The sequence below is a fragment of the Pundamilia nyererei genome, unplaced genomic scaffold (genome assembly GCF_000239375.1).
Source record: "Pundamilia nyererei isolate P.nyererei 1_Seehausen unplaced genomic scaffold, PunNye1.0 scaffold00004, whole genome shotgun sequence".
NCBI lineage: Eukaryota > Metazoa > Chordata > Actinopteri > Cichliformes > Cichlidae > Pundamilia > Pundamilia nyererei.
This window is the reverse complement of record NW_005187405.1, coordinates 2,542,188-2,562,708: the sequence shown is the minus strand read 5'-3', so window position 1 is coordinate 2,562,708 and position 20,521 is coordinate 2,542,188. Positions and strand designations below refer to the sequence as shown.

Here is a 20,521-nt window from a genome sequence, read left to right as displayed (position 1 = left end):
TATATATAAATATAAAAATGTGCTGCTTGCCTTTAAATTAAATTCACCACAGAGCTGTGAGAGGTTCCTGGCACCTGATCTCATCCAGTCAGAAAGCAAATAAGCATATTTCTACTAGTATCTACCTAGATGAGGGGTTCTCAGACTGTAAACTGGGTGGGTGAAACAAGCAGATTACTAATGCTGATTTTTCATTCACTGAAATTCATTTGTGAACATTTTTTGGCTACTGACGGCAGGAAATAGAGAGAAAATCTGAGAAGCAGCAGAAAAGACCCTCTAGAGCAAAAACAACATTTTAGGAGTCACATTTTCATCATGAGTTGTTTTTATTCATTACATCCACTGAACAAACGTCCATTCCAGTGCGTTTCACTTCTATAACACTTTTATTGTGATTGCCACGCTTTAATCTGGCCATGATCCATATAAATATGCATTATTGCAGCAGTATCACAGTGCACTGTACAGGCCCAACCCGGCAGATACGTAGAAGGAGAAGGGGGACGATGTGAAGGAATAGAAGAAACAAGGAATTGATAATACAGCTGCTTTGATCCAATTGCTCCCCCAAACCCTTGCCCTAGGCACTTGGTGTACTGTAGCTGTGAAATGAAAAAAAGCATCGCTGCTTCCACTAGCCTACAATGGAAGCTTAAGCTTTGTTTCTGCTCCGCGCTCAAAGATGAAACAATTGGTGCGATGTACCTTTAAGCCTGTGCAAAGATTTGAAAGTGCCCACGGGGTAGGGTTTAGAGAATGATTTGGTATTTTCTAATCCGGGGTGAGTGGTTACAATTTGTCCAAGTAGTTGTCGAGGGCAGGTATGCCCTCTTTCAGACCTTTGCGTTTCCTAATTTCAGCGACAACTTGGCAGGGTCTGCTGGCAGGGTCGCTGGGGTCTCCCTGGAGAATCTGCCAGTGATCAAATACGCACTGGGGGAAGGCCTGGCCTCCAGTGTTACTGCGCAGGTCAGCTGTGAACCCTGGAGGTCAGAAAAACAGATAAAAGCATTATTTCAAATAGAATAGCTTCATATAAAAAGACAGCAACTCTGTCAGCTGAAACTAAGTTGCTGGATATGCCCTTTACATTTGTCTTAAACATGTTTGTTGAGACATTTACCAAGTTTACCAAGCATGTTTAAGATACCAGACTGAGATGATTTGAAGATGGGTGAGGTGGCCGTAAAGGGATGGACATGGTCAGCAACAATACTCAGGAAGGCTGCGGTGTTTAAATAATACTAAGTTGGTACTAAGGCATCCAAGGTGTGCCAAGAAAATATTCCTCACACCATTACACCATCATCACCACCTCTTCTGCTACTGTAGCCCAGCTGATGTGTTGTGCATTCAGAGATGCTTTTCTGCATGGCTGTAATGAGTGGTTATTTAAGTTGCCTAACTGGATGTTTTATCTTTTTCACACCATTCTCTGTAAACTCTACAAACGCTTATGCAGAAAAATCCCAGTAGATCAGCAGCTTGTGGTTCCATCTGGACCGAACAACCATGCCACAGTCAAAATCACCTAAATCACCTTTCTTCCCTATTCTGATGCTCAGTTCGAACTTCAGCAGGTTTTTTGACCATGTCTACAAGCCTGAGGATAAGACGCTGCCATGCAACTGATCAGTTGATTCGACAGTTGTGTTAATAAGCTGTTAAACGGTGAGCCCGATAAAAAGGCACGTGAGTGTATATCTTCACAAACATTTCAGAGATCCACTTTAGCTTTTAGACCTCTGCAGTCCCTCTTTTACCTAAGCCCTCCTTTCCAGCTGAGAGTTAAAACCCACCACAAAAGACTGCAAGCAGTATCGACTGAAACTCACCAAAGGATTCGTTGACTGGCAGGTAGGCTTTCACCACAAACATGGGCGTGCCCATCACTTGGGATTCCTCAAAGACATGACCTCGTTTCCTGTTCAACACGCCATAGATCCCACCGACAACCTGCTCTGGGCACTGCATGGACAAGAGGCACGGCCACAAATAGTTACTAAAGTTACTAAAATGTTTTTCCTTTCAGAATATAGAAGAGCTCCAAAAAATTACAAGCCTGTGTTCAAGCAATGTCCAGGCGCCCACTCTAGTCCAAACACCAACCTGAATCTCCACAAGATAAACCGGCTCCATGAGCCGAGGCTGAGCAGTGAGCTGGCAGGCGTACAGGACCCTGCGAGCTGTGGGAATAATTTGTCCTCCCCCGCGATGAATGGCGTCTGCGTGCAGTGTCACATCATGAATGTCAAAGCGAATTGCGCGCATGTTCTCCTCACACAGTGCACCCTGCAGGGCGAGGACAGAGACAGGAGTGTGTGAACGCAAGGTTATAAATAGCTAGCTGTTTTACAGTCTAATAAGAATTTAAAATGCAACACGAGTATGAATTAATTAGCTGCCCACCTCCTTAGTTGCCCACTGGAAACCAGCCACTACGCTGTCCTTGATCTCATTGAGGTATTGAACCCCTTTTGTCATGTCTATCAGCAGATTGGGCCCGGTTCCATCTGGACCGAAGCACCAGATCTTCCTGGCTTCTGTCACCTCCCACTCATACTTGTCAGCAAGGTAACGTGCACGGGCTTTGAGCTCCTGCCGAGCAGTGACATCCCCTTTCTCGATATCTTCAGCCAGGCCGTCGGGGAACGGACGGGACTTCATGAAGAGACGATTGTGCTTGTTGGGGGACTTGGACAGACACAGCTGGTCGGATTCTTCCGTCACCGTCTCTCTGTAAGACACCACTGGGTCGGATTTCTACAAAGAGGTAAAGAATTGGTCAGGATTGATGGTATGAGCAATACTTCAAAAATATGGGAATAAAATGTATATATATATTTTATTTTATCTAATTCTAGCCCCACATAATCAGTAAGGCTATGTAAAGCTCTTATGTTTAGCATTTGAAATCTACTTGTCCTAATTGAGTGGTTGTCAAACTGTGCACAAGCAGAGGAAAAATATTAAATGAAATTAGCAAATAAATATGATTGATGTCTGCAATCACAAGTTTTATTGTGATTAAAAGTGAACCTGGATTATATGTAGTCTCAAGAATGAGAGAGAAAGAAAAGGCAAAATTAAATCAGTCCTAAGGGGTTGAAAAACAAAGATCGTGCAGAAGTAGCAAAAACTGCAGTTCCTCTAGTCGCCACTTGAGGCTGGCTCCAACATCTAGTCAATCCCCTTAGACTAACATGTTAAAATGGTCAACTTTACTGCATTAAAAAGCACATTTATAGCCTGGTTCAAAAAACGGTTCTGGCCTTTATGAAGAGTTACCCCACTTATAACAACTCTGAGTGGGGTGATTATTTTTCTTTAATAACTCATCTACCCTAATAATTGATTTGATAGGCAGCTGGAGCCAGTCAGAGTCCACTAGGCCTCATCCACTGCTTCGAGTCATTAAAGTGGACCTCTTCTTTTTAATGGGTTACCTGATTAATATTATTGCTTGCTGTGTGGTACAGACCATCCCCTCTATTTAAACACAACAGTTTAAATTGTATTCAGGTATATAGTTTGCTTTTCATATTTGTGACGTAAACAAATCAGTACTTGTAATAGCTATTAATATTAACCTTGCATCAGTGACCTGTCTTGCACCTTGCCAGTAAACCTCTACTCCTTTGCTCACCTTCAGTGGAATGCAGGCGTGGTCCTCCTCCAAGTCCTTCAGGCAGATCTCCAGGTGAAGCTCTCCTGCTCCAGCGATGATGTGCTCCCCGGACTCTTCGATGATGCACTGCACCATGGGGTCTGACTTAGCCAGACGCTTCAAGCCCTCCACTAGCTTGGGCAAGTCAGCAGGATTCTTGGCCTCCACGGCCACTCGGACAACAGGGCTCACGCTGAACTTCATCACTCTCATATTGTGGGCCTGAAGATGGAGTCGATGAGTGATAAGACTAGATTCTTTTAAGGTTTGTTTTATCAGGAAGCCACACCAAATAATGACTCCGTGTTAATAGCTATTGATTCATTTGTCATGCCTCGGTTTTTAAACTAGAGCACACTCTGTGTAGATACAGAACAAAGGGAAAGTGACACGCTACCTGTTCAAAGGTGGTAATAGTTCCAGTCTTAACCAGGAACTGGTCTACTCCAACAAGACCCACGATGTTGCCACAGGGAACATCTTCAATAGGCTCCACATAGCGACCCATCATCAAAATAGTCCTAGATTGACGTGGTGATAAAATAAGAAGGATATAAAAAAAAGAAGATAGGGGAGTTACACATTCTGAGCTTTTCCTACTATCTTGGACCTGTACTGTGTACAGTTTGTAGATAAACATGCCCACCTCTGGATGGGTTTGATGTAGAGGTCTTCCTTCTTGCCAGGGGTGAAGTTTGGCCCCATGATGCGCACCTTCAGCCCTGTGGACACGCAGCCAGAAAACACACGGCCGAAGGCATAGAAACGACCCTTGTCACTGGTTGGGACCATCTTGGAAATATACATCATCAGTGGGGCCTTAGGATCACAGTTCTTAATACCTGAGAAGAGAGTTTCGAAGTTGTGAATTTACCACAGTCAAAATAAACAGTGATAATTCTTCTAAAGCTACTTAATAATAATACAAATACTTTTAATTGAATTGAATCACGTGAAGGTGTTCTACTGACCCATGGCAGCCTCGTCATCTCCGGGCCCTTCGTAGAGCAGCTCACAGCGGTATTTCTGCGCAGTGACGGGGGAGGGCAGGTGGATGGTAATCATCTGGAGCAGGGCCTCTCCGGCAGGGAGCCAGCGTCGCATTACAGCCTTCAGCAGGGGCTTCCCCTCCTTCTCTTTGTCCTCTGAGTCAAGTTTGACATCCAGCTTTTCAATTAGCTTGGCTGTCTCTTCTTTTTTGAAATTCATGATGGCATCAAACACCTAAGAGGTCAATGAGAAAAAGGACAAAAAAAATAATTGGGCATTAATCAAAGGCAGTGACTTTTCAGACTCTACTTAAAGTCTAATCATCTTAGTTTGGATCCAGTCACAGTCTGGATCTGAAATGTCTGACATTTAAGAGCTTTAAATCACCTTTTAACAATGTTAGAAACATAAAAAATACACAATTTGCTGAAATAAAGCATCTTTAGTACATTCACCTTAAAGATGGGATCCAAAACAAGCTGGCAGAAAGTTCGAGGTAATTTCTGACCATCGGGGCCGGTGGCGGTCTTACTGAATTTTCCAGCACTTGGATCGAAATATCTGGAAAATGCAATGAAATTATTATATAAAAATATGTTGCCTGAATATCACTTGCTGCCCACTGTCTTGTATTAATGCTTAAATTTTAAAGAACCACTAAACACCACCTGAACATTGACACAGAAAAAGGGGTGTGGTCCATGTACAAGCATCCTTCTTAACACATGCAGCACCTCTGATGTACCACACTGTAACCAGAGAGGGCACTGTACGTGCACTCGTGTTCACCTTTCTCCCCACAGTTTCTTCATCATGTCCTCCACTTTCTTGCACCTCTCTGCTGGTCCCAGCTGTGCAACTCCTTTAGCAGCAAACTTAGCCACATACATCTCAGCGAACTGCTTCAAGGTGAAAGCCCATCCGTGGAGGCCCGAGCCAAAGCCAACTGTTCCAATAACAGGGTCAATCTGAGGAATAAATGATAGCATTCATTGTAACTACCCATAAATTGAAAGTTTTAGAAGGTATTTTACCAGCGTAAGTATGTATTCACCATAATGTTCCCCATGGGTCCACCCTCATCCTCTCCATAGGTGGAGATAATGACGTTAACGTTCTCCACAATACGCTGGAAGGTCTGATAGAGCTCATCTGGCTCCAGCTGCAGCTCAAGCAGGGCCCGGTCCATCTTGTTCATCATGAGAACCGGCTTTATGCGCTCAGCGATGGCCTGACGCAGTACGGTCTCGGTTTGCACGCACACACCTGTCAGTGGAAACAAACAGGTAAGCCTCAGTGCGTACGAGTGTGTATGTGAGTGACAAGACGAGTGTTTTATGTCTAATTACCTGAGACACAGTCCACCACAACCAGGGCTCCATCAGTTACTCTAAGGGCAGCGGTGACCTCAGAAGAGAAATCAACGTGACCCGGGGAATCGATCAGGTTGATGAGGAAGCCGTTTCCGTCTTTGCTCTGCTTGATAAACGCCAAGTCGTTCTCTCCAAGCTCATAATACATGGAGATGGCCCTGAAAGAGAGTGAGAGAAAGTATAACACCACGAGCAACTTACAAATAAAACAAGTGCTGTGATTATGAACCAATCAAGTATGAGATGCATGTTCCAATTAAATACACAGCACAGCCCGCCGCCTTTAGAAACGATGTGTACCTTGAGGTTAAAATACATAACACAATTTCATAACAATAATGAACTCAGTATGGCACAAATATTTCTTATTTTGGTAATGTACTTACTATAGCCCTTCTTTTTATTGGACATATATGCCCTACAAACACAACCAAACAAGGCCAAGTACGTCTTCTTTTTGAGTCAAGGTCTTAGTATGATTGATGAGTTATTATGTGTACCCAATATTTCCTGCCAAAGATAGAACAGTATTGATCACTTCCAATCAGTATATTTGTCTATGACACAGACTGTATATAAAGGATGGCCACACTTGACAGTCGCAACCTGAAATACTCTTTACGTGCTTTATTATTTATTATCCTCAAAGTCAGATAATAATTTTAAAAAAGGAAGATCAAACTGTATAAAATAAGACTTGTGTTTAGAGAACGAGGCCACAAAGTCATCAGGTAATTGTTTCCTGAAGCAGCATTGTCATCAAACATCTTTTGGAACCAAAGAAGTCGCCCCCTGCTGGCCATTAGAAAGAATGCTGAATTTTAGCTTCACATTTGAGAACCCTAAGCAACGCCCATGTCTCTCCTCTGCATTTTTACTCATTGATTAAAGTTTGAGTGTGATGTCAGCGTATAGAAATATCAAAATCAAACCCACACAGATCTGATCAGGCAGATGACGAGAATTTGGGAGGTTGAACGCGTAATAAAAATATTTAAATTAACCAGTACTGTTAGGATAAATTATGAATAGTTCCTGCTACAAACACAAAGCACATACGTAGATTTGATGGTGATGCAGCGCTCCTGCTCGTCTTTGCGTGTGTCTGTGAAGCGGGTTTCTCCGGCACGGGACGATGCAATGATCCCCGCTTTGGATACCAGCGAGTCGGTCAGCGTGGACTTCCCATGATCCACGTGTGCGATCACGGACATGTTTCTGATGTTGGACTTTTTGTCCATGATGGCACGGATCTGATCCACCGTGAAGTTCACCTGGAGGGAGGGTTGGAGATTTAGAAGGGGAGGGGAGCAGGGTGGCTACAGTCATCCATTTCCAACTAGCACAGGCTCATTTTATTCATCATATGCATCTATTTCTGTCCACTACCAGCTCTCCCCAGCCGCTCCGAGAAGAGTTATAAAAAGAAAGACATGTTTGAAACTGAACCCAGGAAGAAGGAGAGTGGACACCGCTTAAAGACTTTACCTCCTGATTTCCAGAATTACTGAGTCACCATTCACCATGTGGCAACTGAGTGGGGGTGAACGCAATGTACCACAATTGCAAGAAAACACGGTCTCTTGATTTTAGACCTTAAACTAAATCTACAGAAAGAGTGTTAACCACTAAGTTTGCTATTTAATGTGTAATATATGAAGAGGGCAGTCCTCTAAGATGACAAGATGACAGTTTGTCTAGCAGTGGGTTGTTAAGACTATATAAAACCATCCCCATAATCCTCTGTAAATAAAAAATATGAAGAAAACAAGGTCCAGTGTCCCTCAAAGCTTTCCTAGCAGAACAAATGTATTCATCAATTCAGAAATATCACACTGGATATATAAATGAGCACAACCAAAGACTCTTTTGGTGAAATAATTCATTTTTACATCACCCACTGCTGCAAAACACTCAGATGAAATGCGGTGCAGCTCTCTGAGTGTGACGTAGTGCAGCCTGCCTATATGTAATAACACGTTTCCATCGCTTCTTAAATAAAAAGCAATGACGCAATCTCTTCTAATCAAATGAAAATCTACATTTCCCCCCACACACAAACAGAGCTGATGACATTTACATTAGACATGCCATGGCCATGTGCGTTCCCTCTGTGGGCAGCTGTATTAACGTGATATTTCTGCGGTCATGCCAGAGCAGCGTGATATTAAAGGCTTTGCAGTGGACGTCACAGTGAGAGCTGAGCGGCCCGTGCACTGGAGGCCACAGCCCTGCGTTATCGGCCGGCTGTTGCGCATGTTATAACGGCGCACAAACAGAGCCCTTATCCGATCACATAACACCACCGGGCATCGGCATCCATTTCACGGACCTGACGGGATCCGGTGCGGCTGCAGTCGGAGCCTACAACTCATAACGGTTGTTGGGTGCAGCATTTGACAGCGTGTTTTCCCTCGCTGCTACAAATACATTAAAGGCATCATCTATACATTTAAGGCTCTAGTTTCACTCACCATGTTGTCTGCAGGTCGTGGGTCTTTATGTGCGACGGGTTATTGCCGTAGTCGCTGCCTCTGAGGACAGGCAGTCCCGGTGGTGACAGGAGAGGCGCTGCTGCTGCTGCTGATGCGGCTGCTGTGTAGCGGTGTCCGGTCAGTGACTGCAGCTGCAGGGGGCGCTGCAGCTCAGCAGCCCGTCACATATCACATGTCCGTGGCGCTTTGCCATGTTATCCTAATACGTCCATGCTGAGTGCGTGTGCGCGTGTGAGTGCCCGGCTGTGTTTGTGAGTGCGTGAGAGTAAGAAGGGCGCACTTCTGTTGACTTAACCATGTATGTTTGTGCCTCCAGCTGCCACGAAAGATCCAAAACTTGAGAACAAGTACTTTTGTACAGTTGATATTTACATTGTTAGAAAGTAACATAATCGAACCAAAATGCACTAAAGTCAAAAGATAAAGTGGTTTGGCAACAGAGATGACCACTTTCTACAGGAGGTAATACCAACTGAAGCTTTATTCAGTGATTAGTTTCTATGGCTTCAGCTATACAGACAGACAAACCTTTATTGTAATCCAGTCTATACACAAACAGTGTATAGACGCGAAGACACGTTTCCTGTGCAAACGGTGCGGTAAGGTCTATATAAAGGATACAGAATTAATTAAACATAAATATGGATATCAGTATAAATATATACTGCACATTAGATTTCTTTGCGTTAAAGCTTTAACTCAACATTAAAAAAGAGCTTCATTCGAATCACGCATTTCTGTGGTATAGCATTTGATAACATAAGTCCAGATTTTATAGAATTTGTATTGCTATTTGCTGTGTTTTGAGTAAATACTAAATATTTTGTGTATGGTTTTGGAATATCGTTGACACATTGATTGCATTTGAGACTTACCACACTACCACACCTATATATTGTTTTTGGACTTAAAAACTTTTATTTATTTGTTAATTTATGTATGTATTTATTAACAAAAAATATATTTATTTCTTTGTACACACACAAAAAACAAAATTCAATTCAATTCAATTTGTTACAGTGTGTACTGGCCTAATTGTAATCGTAAACATATGACAATTCCGCAGGATTTCACTGTCAGTGCATCTGTTTAACCACACCGTCTGGTTCACTTCTCTTTAGCCCACCTAAGGAGCCAACGATGCATTAGAAAGCATGTATTACTGTTGGTTGTTTGCTTGTATTTCTCCGTATCTTAGCGTGCAGCTGCTTCTGGGCGTGTCAGTGAATGACGTTTAGCAGCACTTGGAGAGTGCGATGCATGCTAGAGCCAATTTCACAGGAAAGCCTTATCCGCAGCAAAAACTGAATGTTTCTTTCCTTTTTTTCCATGCTCCGCCTCTTCCCCCCCAAACATTTTGATGTACACCTCCGCCTCTGAAATATCGATCCCCGTGGAATAAAGCAGGCCACTGCTAGACAGGGCGCCGTAGCAGTCCTCCACCAGCTGAGGGCAGAGCAGGACAAAACATGTTTGGGAGGTGCCAAGATATGTGGAATGGGACACTGAAATGAAAACTGAGTAATGTAAAGAACACATTTAATCAATCTGGTGTAATAATAAGTAGCTCTGCCACTGAAACAATCCCTCCCCCTGTGATAACAATTGTTGGGGAGGGGGTATCTTTCTTATTAAACCAGTGGACTGTGCTCTACATGTCCAGAAAGGAAATAACTGAAAAATACATTATTCGTGGGTTTCCCATAATAAGCACATAATGGGCTCTCATGAGAGCAGATGAATATTATCTCTAAAGAAAGCTTTACTCATGAATTTAAGATGAAGATAAAACCACAAAGCAAACGATGCTGCAAGACGATTTTTTTTTTCAATGTTTATTTTTAGTTTTGAGCTTGGATTTATAATTTCTGCTCATAGTCTCTAAATGTAGAAAATCTTTTGTTAAAACTCCCTAAAATACATATCATTAGAAAGTTCCACTTTTTGTCTTCAGAGCACTATAAGAAGCAAAACAAATTTAAATTTAGTGAGCAACAATAAAAGATCTACACAGCTCCAAAGATTATTCATTGTTTAATGCCCTTTTTAACACAAGGGAGTCCAGATATTAAAGTTTGTGGTGACTAAACAAGAACCAGTGGTTTCCATGGTCAGTGCAGCTGATAAAGCTGCTATTACTGCAATATCACTGCGCAGTGTGTCACGTTTCCTCCAGCAGGGCTGACCTACTAAAACAGCAACGCTCACAGCAGAAAGAGCGTGTTGTCTGCAGTCGCATAGGCAGTGGTGTGCAGATTACTTCATCTGAAAAACAGTGTCTTTCATCTAATCATCAGATTTATGCAAAAGCTACAGAGGTAGTTTTCATAAACTCAGTGAAGTAGTCTTAAAATTGCAAAACAGTGGAGGACGATATCTTGATTGGCCTTTTAGCAGGAGTCTCTCTGAAGCTTTCGGTGTAGGACGCTGACTGCCACAGTGCAGCTTAAAGTGGAGCATGTTTGGCTTTTTTCTTTCTTTCTTTCTTTTTGTCAAATTCCAAACGGTGGGAAATATATTCCCTTTACTAGTCACAGGAGAGTTTTATACATTAAGGGAACTGATTTCCAAACTTGGCAGTGGAAAAATGAATAGATAACATTAAATTTAAGAAATAACAAAAACTATCGATGTTATGATATCATATTTTTAAATGTAATAATAAACTTATAAACTGATAGAATCCACATGATGTGCCTGCGGATACTGAATTTAGATGTAAAATGAACATTTGGGGTTGTTACCTGAAGATCTTTAGGGAAATCAGAAAGCCAACGAAAAAAAATCTTACATGATTGAAAACAATTCCCAGTTGTATGCGGGCATTCGCTGCAAGCGCAGCGCTGAAGAAGCCAATTACATGACACTTGTAGCTGTGAGAGGGAGAAGAAAGCTGTGGATTATCTCATACTAGTGGCACACATGATGGGAAATTTCAAAAAGCAGACGCTGAGCTGGTACTCCGTTGTAGCTGTAGCTGAAGGCTGTGTTTAATCTTTGTCTCCTAATTGCAGAGTTTATGATTTTACCAATAACGTACAGTCAGCTCCACTAGAGACAGCGGACAAGCGTGTTTCTCCTGTTTGCACACACTAACAATTTCCCAGCTGTAGATATAGAACGATTTTGCTCACATTAGAGCAATTACCGAGCTTCAGATAAGAGCTAATGAAAATGCACTTTGTGGCTGGTTAAAGGACCTTGATGTAAGCTTCAAACATGTTTTCAGCCCGTGACTTCACACCCATGGACCTGAAGAAGGCATTTCTTTGATCACTGCAGTAGCTGTGTATTTTTTATATGATTCTTTTGCTCTCCACACATCTTATTGAACACTTTCTTGCCAGGGAATAGGGTGAGCCGTGAGACCATTTCTGTGGAGCTGCAGTCATTGGTACCTGTGCAGGTCATTTCACTGGAAGAGAACTGACCGCATAAAAGTGATTTCATGGTATATTTCATTTTAAAACACCCTAAGGTGTCCAATAGATGTTCTTTTCCTTCACCCTAACCAACCTGCTCTCACATGGAGATATCTGAATATGCATTCACATTGTGATCTAATATGCAATAACAGTTATGTGTACTGAGCAGCAACTTATTCCTGGTATCTAGAGATGTGCTCAAAATGCCCCGGTTAGATAATCACTGCACTCAAAGTACTTTGATACTGTCTAATCTCCAGTTAGAACAACAATAAAGATAGCAGCGCTCTGCTGCCATTTAATTAGGCGTATTCATGAATATGTTGATTTTAAAGCAACTAATATACTTAAGAAGCAAGTCTTTGAAAAACTAAAGTATAGCGGTCATAATGGATTTGTACGGTGGCTTCACTGTGAGCGTTATTTTCTTAAGTAAGAAAGAGTCTAACACAGCAGAATATGCTAATACACCATCCATTTCCATTAGTCTCACCAGAGTGTATTTAAATAACCTTTTTTGGCCTTATACAACAGGGGCTTTTTGACATTTGAATTGTATTTTAGGTCTGGAAATCCAACCTAGCCTGTAAAACAAGCGTCTCCACCAAGCCTGGGAATCAGACACCTCAGAGAATTTGATTTATTCACATTATGCATGCCTGACAAACAAAAGATAAGAAAGATTTGCGTCCTTTCTGCCGTGCCACAGTTTCACTTTCGTTCTTCCCATAAAGTCCCTCTTCACTCTGACTTTTGAACAGCTTAGTAAAGGTAACAAAAAAACATAAATTCAGAACCCAAAGAAAATATCTGGCATCTCTGTCTGCTTCGAGCCATCTGATGAAGGCAAAAATGTCATATAAAATTATGTGAAGAGAAAGGAAAATGGCTTTGAATTATTTGAGCTACCAGGCTGTGTTCCCTCAAAGGTGTAGCGATGCTTTGAAGTTGATATGGCAATAGGAGGATTGAGCTGATGGTGTTCATTCTTAAAAGAATGCTGACTATTGATTGTGCTTATTCTGCTTTTAGACGGGTGTAATACTAAGTAGCTCTGCCACTGAAACAATCCCTTCCCCTGTGATAACAATGAGATAATCTCTGCCAATGTGCATGTTCCCCTTGTGTAATTGCTGGAAGAACACATTATGTAATATCTTTTGCTTCATGGGGCGTGCTAGCATGAAACAGATGCTGTTAATTATGACAGCAAAGATAAGGAACGGATAACGTTGTTTTGCATTAGGAAAGCAAAAATAAAGTCATTGATCAGCTTTCTAAAGAGCTGTAACTTGAGGAGCAAGTGTCTATTTGAAAGACACAAAGAAAATAAATACTTCATTTAGAAGGATGCATGTTTTTTTCTCATGTCGATCCACCTTGATTGATCCATCCCTTCACAGTAGCTTCAGCTGAACTCTTTGTTGTTGTAAACAGTTTGCTGACAAAAACCCCCAAAACATTAAGGTAATTATCAGTTTGTTTGCTGCCAGCGACTGAAAGAAACTGTCCAGAACAATCGCATTCTCTTTCTTGATGCTCTGACAACAAGCTTCACTGAAAGGTCTTTGCAGCTGTTTGCTGAAATTTTATTTTTCTCAAACCACTGAAAAACTGTAATTGTTGAGCCACTTTAAAAAAAAAGAGTAGCTTGGACACATCTGCTGTTATAGATTAAAATAACCTTTGTAGATAGCAATTATATTTAATCTCAGTTTGGTTTTTGGTTTTTTAACCGTCCCACTTAAAGTTCGGTTTGGGGTGGTGGGCCGGTCATAATGGAGAAAACCAAGCACGGTGGTGGAGGGGTGATGATTTGGGCTTGTTTTAAAGCCACGGCATCTGGGCACCTTGCGGTCAATGAATCAACTGCAAACTCCTCTGTGTACCAAAATATTCTAGACTCAAATGTGAAGCCATCTGTCTCAGATAAATCTTGGCAAGCACAGCAGCAAATTTACAACAATCTACAATGAAAACAATGAAGTATTACTATGGCCCAGTCAAAGTCCAGACCCTAACCTGACTGAAACACTACACTTAAGATAGTTGTGCATAAACAGGTGCCCATAAACTCCGCCACAGTGATGTGAGAGACTGATAAAGTCATAAAAAAAAGTTATTGCTGCTACAAGTAGATCTACAAGCTACTGAATCATTGGATCATGTGGAACGTTTATTTTTCATGATACTGTATCTTCTGGAAACTTGTTTCTGTAATTTTGGATCTAAGTGGACCAACAAGAATTTGGGGGTTCCCTGCTGCTCACTCATTGTTCTCTTCTATTTGCACATTGAGCCCTTCACTGGGCTTCATTATGTGAAATATTACCAAGACTATCATTAGTAACTCTTGGACTGTCTTAAAATCATTTTAGATGTGCCAGAACTGTCTCCAGCTAAACGACAGCTAACTGAAAGATAGTTCTCATCTCAGTTTCTGGCTTTGATGACCAAAGACCAAGCACAAAATCTCAGTGTAATCCTGACTTTTATTGACTTTTACCTTTTAATTAAATTAGTTCAAGTCCTTATTCAACCTTAAAGCCATAAGAAGAATCAGGAAGAAGTCCCATAGAAGGGGAGCATTTTTTCTTTTCCTTCGATTTCCATCCAGAAACCTCCCAGACAGCTTCAGCTCTGCTTCAAATCAGATCTCTGCGCTGGCTTTCAGTGTCAGTGAATAGAGTTTGAAGTACAGCTGCCCTTTTTGTTAATCCCTCAGTGGCTTAGAAGCACATCCTGACTTTCTTTTACTAACTCTCTCTAATTTTCAAATAATCAAATAGACAGTTTCTAACCCTTGAATTCAGATTAAACCCTTTCGTGTGTGTTTCCACTGCCTTGTGGATTCCTTAGTGATGAGCAGAGAGAGGAGTATTGAACCTTTGTTGGGCTTAGTCCAAACAAATTAAAAGTCAGTCTTTCCAGTTTCTGTGTTTGAAAGCAATAAATTGGGCTTTAAATTTAGCTTGTCCAATTTAAAAAAAAAAAGAAAAAGAATTTGACAGCATACACCAACTGCTGATTTATGACCTCAAAGGTCACACTTATTAACAATTAAGTAATCTCCCTTCTTGTCCTAATTGGCTCTCTCTGCTGGCTGACTAACAGTGGATTGGACAGTGATCAGCTGGGTTGGGGAATGCTGTTGTGTGATATGGCATTTCAACTTTGTCCCTGAAGGCTGACTCAGACGTTTCCCCTTCACGCTAAAGGCACAAGGAACGTACCAATCTGGCCGTGTGCTGCATTTGTATGCCTGAAGGAGACTTTCGCTGAAATTCCACCAGCTGCTTTAATGTCAGAATTATGACACTGACTACAGACAAGGTAAGATCACTGGGTGCAGTTGATGCTTTTTGTGTAAGAGAGTGATTCAGCATGAGTGCGTGTCAAGAAAGCGTCGCTTTAAAAAAGGCGAACGTGAACGCAAGTTTGTCAGAGACAAGTGAAGTGTGAGATTGAGCGAGTTTTTGACACCCAGGTGAAATTGGGTAATACTGTGAAAAACGTTTTATCTTTTGAAAAACTGAGAAGCACTTCAATTTCAGAACCATCACTGTTTGTTTCAGGTGTACGATGGGATGGACATCATTGACCTTCTGCTCAAAAACACAGGTGAATCCACCAGTTGCCACAGCAACCAAACGTGGACCAGCTCAACTAATGATGTAAGTGTGCTGCTCATTATGCACAGTTTGCTCCTAAACCGAATCACTCAGGGGAAAACATAATCACGGCCACAAATTCATCTCATCATGAGAACCTGAGTGCTGAGTTTAAACTGTATTCTGGGGTGTGCCTGATTGTATAGCGGCAAGTGTTGCAAATAGCAGGAACCAAAGGAAACAGAGAGAGAGAGCGAATTGAAAGCCTGGTGTGTTTACGCTTCTGTGTCTGCTTGTATGTGTGATTACTATTATCTATGATCTAGATTAATTCTGCCAATCAAGCCATAATGTAATTATGTATGCATACTCTCTTCAGACACTGAGCACTAAGCAAAGTGATCCTGATGATTTCTTGGAGTTCCTGCTGCATGGGAGCGACTCCTCCTCTGTGCCAGCATCACCCCTGTGGTCTCCCTGCACCAGTGACAGTGGCATCACCGAGGACCCCCTGACAGATCCCACAAACAGCCCTCACACAGCCTCCTGCACAGCCTCCACTCCCTGTGATATTCAGGCTTTCACGCAGTCTTCGTGTCTCGTGAATCAGACAGTGGCAAATGAAAAAAAGCCAGATGTTGTTATCGATCTCGGTAAGACAACATTTAAATAGCAAAGGGTTAACCGGCTTGCTTTTTTATACAGGCCAGAAACATGTACTGAATTGGAACCTGTAAAGCAGTAGTTTGTTTTAACAGTGAGCGCAAATGTGAGGTTGAGACGCGTAAAGAACAAAGTAACCAGGGCACAGGACTACCAGATGAAAAAGGGGAAGCTTTTGACATTGTGAGATCTCTCATTTTGTGCTTTCTGTAGTGGGATAATGGGGGCTTTTGACTGAGCGTCTGATGGCAGACCTTTCAAAGAGCCACTTGTTTGTTTTTTCCCATTTTTGAACATCTTTAAAGATAAACGGTTGTGATTGTTGCCATGCATAAACTGTTTTGTGAGGGCAGCTATTTTGAATATTGGTTCATTTCACTGTGCAGTTTTTTGACCCACCACTAGTGCCAGAAATATCTGAAAATACATTTCATTTAAAAAAACCCACATACATCACCTTCTAATTACAACAAAAGGTTTTAAAACACAAGCAAATACATCCACAAGGTCATAATTATGAGGAAAGGAAAGTAATCTTTTCGGGCTGTAATTTCTTTAACTCTTTACATACCTGCTTAATTACTCATCAGCATCACAATTACAGTGGACAGCTGTTTTATTTGTCTGTACTGGACTTCATCAGTGAATGAGTGAATAAATTCATCATTTACTTGGATTTATATAGTATATATTGTCTGTTAGGTTAAAGGTCAGTGTTCTTTTAATTCATTACAGGGAACAATTGTTGTAACACTGGTCTTGTGCTTGTAAGACTATATTACAAAGTCCCTTTCAGCAGCTGCTCGAAGCTTTGTAACAGCTATTACCGTGAAGGTTAAATCCATTGTGCATTTGAAAGGTAGCGACAGTTACACAAACCGCCATAAACTGCAGCCTTTAACTCGCCACAGAACCAGTGTGGGTGTAATTCAAATGTATGAATTTATATCCACGAGGGAAGCGTTACTGGTTTAAATGCTCCTGCCAGAAAAGATCAGCAGATAAGACCAGTGGGTTCCTGATGATTCGAAATGGCTGTGGAGTGTTGGCATATCAATATTAATGCAACCCACACAATTTAACATTAGTGTTTCCCAGTGTTTACAATTTTCCACATTTGCTTTGACACATTTCTTGAAACCTTTCACACACATTATTTCTCTTTTCCAAGCTGTTAACACAAAACCTAGACACAATACTCAAAGTCAAACTACTATTCATAAAACCTCTGACTCTTGTAAACAATCGTATCGAAATAGTTTCGATTGTGCTTTCAGGTCACACTCAAATCCCGCAACAATAAGAGCACTAACGAGCCTTCATTGAGCAACACATCAAAAAAATGGAAAACACAACATCAGGGTGTGGACTTTAAAAATAGTTTGAATAATCAGAATAAAATAGAACAGAAAATCAAAATGCAAAAAACTGAACGAAATAGAGTACAAGAAAACAGATCATTACAAAAATAATTACTGTTAATAAGAATCTTAATGGAAAACAGGCACAGTCAGTGATTTTCTGAGGTTATTTAATAGGAAAAACTGTACTGTGCTGATGCTGTACTCATAGTATCTACCTAATAATACACAGGAGCAGGTCTGCAGTTTATAATCCTATGATCTATGTATGATCTATCTATGTATCAAAGAGGCGTAGGCTTTCGAGTGCCATGGAGGGACATTTGACTTTGTGCCTGCACCTTCAGTCTGAAGATATTAAAGATCATACCTATATTTTATCATTGGAGAAGGTGTCCCCCTCAACAATTAGCGAAAACATCTGGATAAAATGTCATCCTTTCCTTCTTATCTCAAGCCTTACCTCCTGAACTGAAGTCACATGAAAACATATGCACAAATTTATTTATTCCTGATATTGTCGCAATTACAGTCAGTAGATTAGACATGTGACCCTCCAGTCTGGGACGGCTGACAGAAAACAACAAAAGCTGTTTGTAAATTAACATTATAGCAGCTAATTTCTTAAAATTCAAACCTTCCCTCTGATAAACAGCTTGATTACATTCTCACATTGTATGTGAGTTTATTCACTAAGCATCCAAGTCCAACAATGTTACATCAACTTTAAAGAAAGTTTCACTCATGCTGGCAAACACCAGCTAACAGCAGCAAAAACAACAGGCTAAGGCTTAAGCATATCCTCAGCAACTCACATATCATCCATCAGAACTGACCTTCGCTAACTCATCAACTTATATCGAACTCTCACAAACGTCCACAGCCCACTTCAAAGTAAATAGATGTGGACGCCTCTCACCCGTCATTGGCAGCTGAGGTAAACAGTGGGCTGACAGCCTTCACACGAATAAAGAAATTGAGCAGACAATAGTAGATACACACTGGCTGGCTGTGGCGATTATGGAGTACAGTCTAAATTTAATGTCTTTGATCTCTCTTAGCTGGCTAAAACATTTTTCTCATATTGCAGAAACTGTAGCTCGGATTATGCATTTGAATCGAGATGGGTAAGAAAACAAAACTCAGTTGACTGAAATTTACTGACATCTAGAGGTGAAAATGTTTATTTACTGTAACTTTAAATTAAAACAGAAACAAGCAAAACAATCCTTTTTAAAGGAGCCCACAGAGAGCTAAACAAAGCTGGAGTGGGAGAATATTCCATATTCTAGGTGCCACAGACTGAAATGCTCTGTCAGTCCTGAGTCTTGTACAAGGAACAACCATTATATTCAGAGCCTACAACTGAAGACTACGATTAGGAGTGTGTTTAATAAGAAGCAGACATAAATTATCTAGAGCCTGTCCATTCAGTACTCTATTAGTAACTTTAAGAATATAAAAACATCATAGAATCTACTGAATTTACTATGTAAAGCACATATATCTGTAATACTTTAATACATGTAAACATTTACTTTCGGAAAAAATGGAAAGTTCTGATGCTATTTTCTATTTTTGTTTTTCAAATTGACTTTCTGTGAACAAGAACATGGCCTATCGCAATCATCTGAAATTGCTGTTTTCCTCTTCTTACAAATGCTTGTACACTTTTGTGCACTATGAACTGGCATCTGTGTGTTAACAAGAGCGAACAATTTCAAGTTGTATTTAGGAAACAAAACACAATGCGCTGTAGTTGTGCTTTCCAAATGAGCACTAAGAGCAATTTATGTATAACTAGCTGGAAATTAAGAGAGTGAGTCTTTCAGTAAATGGAGTTGGGACACTGTGTATTTGTTTTAAAAGTGGCATATCAGGTTTGATTAATTGTGAAAAGCTGACAATATAAAAATCACACGTTCTTCAGCCTAGGTTAACTGGCTACCTTAAAACTTTCTCACAATTTTTTTTTATATAATTACAAGACAATGTCCTGATGTCACTAATATTAAAGTAAAGATACATACTCCAAATCAAGCCAATATTTTGTGTGACCAAGTTTTCAAGGTACTTGGCTGGTTGCTTGCTTCAGGTGGCTTTTGTAGATTTTGGCTATCTCGACATCTTTAGTCTCTCCCAGACTGACTCCATGAGACAAGAGCTTGATGGGGACTGTGCCATCTGGTGCATAATTGGTGCAGGCATGATCAGTCTCCTCCCTGTTGGTGCCACAGGATGGACAGGAATCCAAGTGTCTAAAATGCCTAAAAACCTGTGCAGCATTGTGTGTTTGCAAAGTGTTTTTAAAGCACAGAAAGATGCTGCAATGACTGACGTTTTGTGGTGGGTTTTGTTTGAACTGCAAATACAAGCAATTTTGTAAACCATGACATGTGGTGTACTGTTTTTTCTGCTTTAATATGCAGGCTGTGAGTCTGGCAGCTTAGAGGAGGATATCGGAATTTCATACTACCTCACCACAAACCAAAATCCTTTGCAACCACCCAGCCATTCTCTCACCGTGAAGGACCTGCTGTTATCCAACCTGGGAGACAAAGTAAGAAGGGTTTCATAATTGTGTTGAAACTTAAAATATGTGTGGTGTCCTGTCCAACTCTGACTGAAAGAGAATTTTACTATCTGCCTGTGCCTTCTTGGGGAAAGCTGCAAATAGAGTAACTTTAAGTGAAATGAATTCTGTCCATCTGGTTCACAGGCGCAGCGAATCCCCCAGCATTCCTTGCGGGAGCTTGTACTTAATGAGGATGAGAAGAAGCTTCTGGCTAAAGAAGGGGTAAACTTGCCCAGCAGACTGCCTCTATCCAAGGTACATGAGCAATATACACATGTATGTAGGGCAAATGTCTCTGCACAAGCATGCTCCAAACACATCCACAAACACACACTCGTGATCTAAATCTGTATCCCCA

At 41.1% G+C, this 20,521-nt stretch overlaps 1 protein-coding gene across 1 annotated transcript; it reads right to left on the bottom strand.

Annotated features, from left to right (window-relative positions):
• Positions 1–310: 310 nt before the first annotated feature.
• On the bottom strand, positions 311–8,667 carry LOC102191967 (elongation factor 2). The gene is made up of 14 exons (XM_005721156.1): positions 8,508–8,667; positions 7,093–7,307; positions 6,010–6,191; positions 5,715–5,926; positions 5,450–5,628; positions 5,116–5,221; positions 4,642–4,894; positions 4,317–4,512; positions 4,068–4,191; positions 3,650–3,892; positions 2,413–2,766; positions 2,113–2,295; positions 1,839–1,971; positions 311–986 (listed from the first exon to the last, which is right to left on the bottom strand). The coding sequence occupies exons 1-14, from the start codon at positions 8,508–8,510 to the stop codon at positions 793–795; spliced, it is 2,577 nt and encodes an 858-aa protein (XP_005721213.1). The 5' UTR covers positions 8,511–8,667; the 3' UTR covers positions 311–792.
• Between the last annotated feature and the right edge of the window lie 11,854 nt (positions 8,668–20,521).